We start from the raw sequence: 6,385 nt of genomic DNA, 5'->3' as shown, positions 1-6,385 counted from the left end.
GAACAATCTTTGTTTTCTGCTCATTTGAAAGTTGTTTTCAGACTACCATGCTGCGACTCTTCAAAGATGATGCAAACAGGAGTAAAACTTACTATTGCCCCCCTTAAATACCCTTTCTCATAAGTGGAGTCACCTGAGGTCAAGGGTCACTGAACTTACCAAACTAAATTTGAGTTCCAATAATTAGTTCTAAAGGTTTTAAAATCAATAAAATGAAAACAGTGGCCAAATTAATGCACCTGCCTAATTTTGTTTAAACAATTATTGCACACTTTCTGTAAATCATATAAACTTCATTTCACTTCTCAAATATCACTGTGTTTGTCCCCTATATGATATAATTAACTGATTTTTAAAATCCAAACAATCAATGATTTATAAAGGTAAATCAGGAAAATTAACAAGGCTGCCCAAACTTTCGCATTTATTGTATCGGGGCTGATCACTAAGGCTGATCAGCTCAGCTCTTTTAGAAGATGTGTTTCACAAAAGCACAGCATCTGAGAGAGACCCAACACAACTGTAAAAGTTTTTTTTACAATGAGACATTATACTGTAGTTGACTGGTGTTGCTACAAGTCTGGATAAAGCAAAACATAAGAAACAATCTTACATTGTCTTAAAGAATTAAGTAGCAGAAAAATGGTCAACTTTCTTTTTTAATAACCAAAACAGCTGCTAAATTAATTTTCGTTAGTTTCCTGGCAAATAAAAGATCCAATTCATAACTCTCCTGCAGAACAGTTTGTTTTATTGAACAACCTGCTGGAGACACAGGAGAAAAAGWTTTACTTGTGTCTGCATTTAAGTTAGCAAAATCTCATAAACCATTTGTAAGGTTTTAATGAAACTTTAATACAGTAATCCTTGGATGTACATCTAAAACTGAATAACTTCTAGAGTCAACTTCAATCAAGATAGTTGCCACAGCTGCTCAACCTTAGTAAATATAAAAATGTCTTTAACTCAGTCAGTTTTACAGATTCTGAGCTAAAATTTGGTGCTCTGACCACAAACATACAGTATTGTGCAAGGTCTTACTTTGACTTTGTTGTCAATTACAGGAAAAAAATGACATCTGACTCATTAAGTCTTGTTTCCAATTCCTGGCAAAGTTAACTTACTGTGACGTTCTTTGCAAGGAAGAAGTAGGCGTACTTGATAATAAAAACTAAAATATTATTTTACTGTGTAAATTGTGTGTGGCATTTACCAAAGTCGCTGGTACACACTGCCATTAGGATTTCTTCATCTGCACAGGGTTTACAGGAAACTAAAAAGACAAATCATGGAAAGAAAAACTAAATTAAACGGTGTTTCATTGAACTTAAAAGCACATTTTCTTCATTTTATGATTTTCTCAAACTTTGTGTTCTTTTCTTTTTTCTTTTCACATGGAAGGTGTTCACGAGTCCTCAAAAGAACTAAAAAGAGTTTGTGACTGAAAAAAAAAAAACAGGTGATGTTATCAGAGAAAAAACAGACTCAATCAGAGAACTGCCCTTTGACCCTGTCGGCTATAAAAACAACCATAAAACACCAGACACACACTCTGACAGGAAACTTCAGCAGGGAAGCTTTTTTTTCTCTGTCGTTATAAAGACGGCCGTGTCTTCCCCCACCTCAGCGCTTCACTCATGGCGGGTGGGCTCCCYAGAACTGCTGGTTTAATGAGCAGGAAGGAGGGGGAGGGGGGTTGAGGTTCGGACTGGCAGCTGAGGGAGGATTGGTTGACCTTTCTGTGTGACCCTGACAAGACTTTCTGATCGGCCTGCTTGTTTTCTTCCATGTGCCTGACACAGAGCCTGGGGGAGTGTGTGTGTGTGTGTGTGTGTGTGTGTGTTTGTGTGTGTGTGTGTTGGGGGGGTCAAGAAGGTGAGATGAAGAAATAAAAATCTATTTTTAAACCACCTCTTTGTCTTTCCCCACATGTCCTGTCAGAGGTCTCTGTAGCCAGCAACAACACAGACTGGAGATAATTTGTCAAAAAGTGTACAGATAAAGAACTTGATCTTAAAAAGGTCAACGTATCCCAAACACTGTTTCTATAAAAATGTATCAAATTCTAATAGAATAAACAGTAAATTATAAACAGGATGTTGTAGTCAAGGCTGGGCAACTTGTGCTGATACTGACCCAAAAGTGTAGTTTGAGGGTATAAAAAATACAGAAAAGACAAAATGTGAATAAATGAAAGATAAAGCAATGTTTGAAGACAGAAAGCATTATGGATATGAAAACTGAGACTTGAACTGATATATCTTTTCTAATCATTTCTGTACCAGTGAGTCACACTTAAACTTAATCATTCACAAAATCCCCCTCCTTATCAAGCAGTACATATTTCGCAATATAAGATGTTGAAACAAAATATTAACTATTTTCTTAAATTTTACACTGCAAAAATTGTCCATCTTACAAACGACACGATGCAAGTCTTATACCCTTATATCAAGGCAAAAGTATTTTTGAGCTTGTTTTGAGAATGATATACAAAGTAAGAGCACAATGTTTGATTATTAATCTTGTTAGCCTGGAAATGTTTCCGTTTTCATTAAGTCTTACCCAATGCAGGTTATTTCACTTAACTTGAAAAGATTCAGACAATAATTTTGTATTTTTAACTTGTTTTTGTAACGTATAACAATTTGTTAAAGGGGCAATATTATGTGTTTCTCAGGCATATATTTAAATTCTATAGCATAATAAAGTATCTATGTCACATTTAGTTGTTATTAAACACTGTTTTTATGTTTAAAAAGAAAATAAACTCCTCATCGTTTCCATGTCTAAACACCCTGAAATTGGCCTCTGTGTCTTTAAGAACCTCCTACTGTTTCTGTCCCGCCCACTTCAACACGGGAGGGGGGGGTGCTGTGATATGGAAACTCAATGCAGTTTACTTGGCATCTGAAAGTACATTTCCTCAAAGGCATTTTGAATTTGAAAAGGGCTGCGCTGAGAAGTAGTACTGGGAGCTCAGCAGATAGTTTCAGTTTCACCAGTTGTTTGCTTTGTTGCTGCCAACATCCTGCAGGAGTCACGGGTGGGGGTTGGGGAGGTGTGCTCAGTGATGAGGAGGCTCGGCTTGGAGACACAGSCCAGAGGAGGAGCTGGTCCCAAAAGGCGGTTCTAGGCCCAACCAGTCGTTTTTGCTCCCCTGCCTGGCTGCCTCAGGACAATACAGGATTTCCCAAACATGCATGAATGAGTCAACGTAAGACTCTGGGCATGTTTTTGATGAGAAGATAACATGATATAAAGTTCAAAAAAGTTGATTTTACATGATATTGCCCCTTTAAATAAATCACAATCAAAAATGTACAGAAAACTCTTCCAGTGCATGCTGGCATTTTTAGTTGTACAAATAATAAAACTTATTGCCAGTTGGAAAACAACTTATACTATATCTTGATGAACAACAGATAAATCTAATTACATCAATGGTTACCATTAATGTGTCAACATTGAATTGTTTTTAATTTCTTATTTTTCAAACCTTCACTGTGTTGACTATTGAAGATTTATAAAAGCACATTTAAATACCATTTTTTTTCATAAGATTTTTGTTGTGAAAGAATAAAAGATTAGATTGTATATGAAAATCCATAGAGAAATGTCGATGTAATCTCTCTGACAAACAAAACAGAACACATCAGTTTAACATTATGTGGAAGAATTAATGTCCTGTACCTGAAGCAGGATTCAGGTACGGGTACATGTGGGCCCCTGGTCCCTGGACGGGCACCAGCTCATACTGGAAAGCGGTGATCCTCCTGCTGATGTCTGTCTGTGGGATGGCCTCCACAAACAGAGCCCCCCCTGCCAGACTGAAACAGCGCACCGTACCAAGAACTTGGTCCTCCTCCGCAAGCAGCATCTGCAGGTCTCCTTTATGCTCCAGATACACATGAGAACCCTGAACAATGAGACAAGGAGTTGTTCAGAAAATACCCTGACAAACCCCATTTACAGGTCAACTACCAGCTCAAAATACTGTAGATTTTCCAATATCGACTGTGAAAACTTTACATGTGCACACCCAAATACTGGGATTGTAATTTCAATTCAGTTCAATTCAATTCAATAATTTATTCATTTCATTTAAAAAATAACTATATACAACAACAAAAAATAAACCAAAGAAAATAAAATGAAAGGTAGCAGAAGAAGAATAAATCTTATTATGTCTGCCCCTTTTATCCTTAGAATATATTCAAACAAAACATCATTTAAAAAACAATACCACAAAAAAAAACACAAATAAAAAATAAAAACAACATAAAAACATCAACTCAAACATCATTTCAAATATCTTCACATTTTACTTTTCATATAACTTCAGAAAACTTGCTTTTATCTGTCTTTTAAATATATACATAGCATACTGTATGTAGCATACATAGCATTTTTTAAGATCATCTTCCAGACCATTCCACAATCCTGTACCCTGGATTAAAGTACATCTTTCTTTCAAGCGAGTAAGAAAATACAGTAGGGTTGGGCATAATCGTATCGTGTGCAATTAATCGTCAGAAAAACATTAATCGATTAATTTTTGGCACTTGACAATTAATACGATTCATGCCACCAGGGAGACTAACCGCTTGGTGTTCCTTTCTGATTCAAATATGACCAACATTTTAAAAAAAGTTGTGTAATTTATTTATCTATCAACACAATTTAAAGTTTGATGTACAGCCTGAAGTCTGTAATTTTGACACAATTTGGAACAGATTTTTAAGAAGAGCCAATTTTCTCCCTACAAATTGGTCACGTGACTAGGATATACTGTAAGGGTGTCCAGGGACTCCAGGGGATTAATCGTCAAATTAATCGTTATCGGCTAAATACTGCAATTAATCGTGATTAATTTTTTTGCCAATATTGCCCAACCCTAAAATACAGCTTCACAAACATTCCCATCCCGTTAAGATAATAACAACTGTCTCTCTTAACAAAGTTTACCTGAAAGTTGGAAGGTAATATGTTTCTGTGAGCCTTGTACATAAACAGTAAAATATTATAGTCAACCAAATCATAGAATTTCAAAATTTTCAGTTTGCAAAATAATGTATTTGATGGATGGTTGTAATCTTTTCTAGTGATAATTCTTAGGGCTCTTTTCTGCAAAACAAAACTTGGATTTGTAATTGTTCTGCAAGCTTTACCCCAGATTTCAATAAAGTAAATTAAATGTGGAACAATTATTGAATTGTACAACACAAGCAGAGCCTTGTCATTGAATAACTCCCTGACTTTATACACTACTCCTATAGATTTAGATATTTTTGTTCTGAAATAATGTATGTGAGGTCTCCATGTCAGCTTGTCATCAATGACGGCACCCAGAAATTTCACCTCACAGACTTCACAGATCTCAATACAATCTACTCTAAATGAGAAATCAACAATTGTCTAACTATTACTAAATATCATCTAATTTGTTTTATCCAAATTTAATGACTATTTGTTTTGTTGAAACCAATTTTGTATTTTCTCAAATTCTTTCTGTGCCATCTCAAACATTTTCATATCTTTACCTAAACAAAAAAAAGTTGTATCGTCAGCAAATAAAACACATTTGAAAAGTACTGACACATTTACTAAGTCATTCACATATAAAATAAATAACTTGGGTCCCAGTACAGAGCCCTGAGGGACTCCACATGTGATATCACCAAGTTTAGATCTTACACTATTTATCTGTACAAACTGTTTCCTATCTTTCAAATAACTAGATACCCATTGTAGTGCAGATCCTCTAATAGTACCATATTTACTTAATTTTTCAAGAAGAATACTGTGATCAATTGTGTCGAAAGCTTTCTTTAAATCTACATAAATACTCAAACAATACTGTTTTTGATCGAAAGCAGTCGTTATTTGTTCCATGAATTCCATAATAGCCACTGTTGTGGAATTTTTACCTCTAAACCCATACTGACTACTCTATTGTTCTTTTAGGTAAATTGCTCCAATCTGGTGACAAATCATTTCTCTAAAATTTTAGAAAACGGTGGTAACAAGGATATTGGTCTGTAATTTTTGAACGTTTCTCACCATTTTTAAAAAGAGGAATTACCTTGGCTGTTTTCATATTGTCAGGAAACATACCAGTTGAAAATGATAAATTTCAGATATATGTAAATGGTTCAATCACATAATTCATTATATCTTTTACAAGCACCATGTCCATGTCCAACCAGTCTTTTGATTTTGTGCTGGGTCACTAGCTTGTGTTCTGTTTTTTTGTATTTCGATAACACCCACATGCGTACAGACACTTCCATCTAAATGTCCTGATGCATCTCAGTAATCCAGGTAAAAAATCAAAAAGAAAAAAATTGTATAGGTCCTCTGGACGGGTTCTTCTCTAATGAAA

The 6,385-nt window shown here is 35.2% G+C and overlaps 1 protein-coding gene across 1 annotated transcript in view; it reads right to left on the bottom strand.

Moving 5' to 3' along the window:
• Window positions 1–6,385, bottom strand: part of LOC106531909 (meteorin-like protein) — a gene marked incomplete at its 5' end in the record, with an annotated part of 16,471 nt that overhangs the window by 3,080 nt on the left and 7,006 nt on the right. The window contains 2 exon segments of the mRNA XM_014027855.1: window positions 1,214–1,273; window positions 3,694–3,919. Coding sequence (XP_013883309.1) covers window positions 1,214–1,273; window positions 3,694–3,919 — 286 coding nt within the window.

The sequence above is a fragment of the Austrofundulus limnaeus genome, unplaced genomic scaffold, assembly GCF_001266775.1.
Source record: "Austrofundulus limnaeus strain Quisiro unplaced genomic scaffold, Austrofundulus_limnaeus-1.0 Scaffold690, whole genome shotgun sequence".
In the NCBI taxonomy this organism is placed as follows: domain Eukaryota; kingdom Metazoa; phylum Chordata; class Actinopteri; order Cyprinodontiformes; family Rivulidae; genus Austrofundulus; species Austrofundulus limnaeus.
This window is presented reverse-complemented; position numbering and strand designations above follow the sequence as displayed.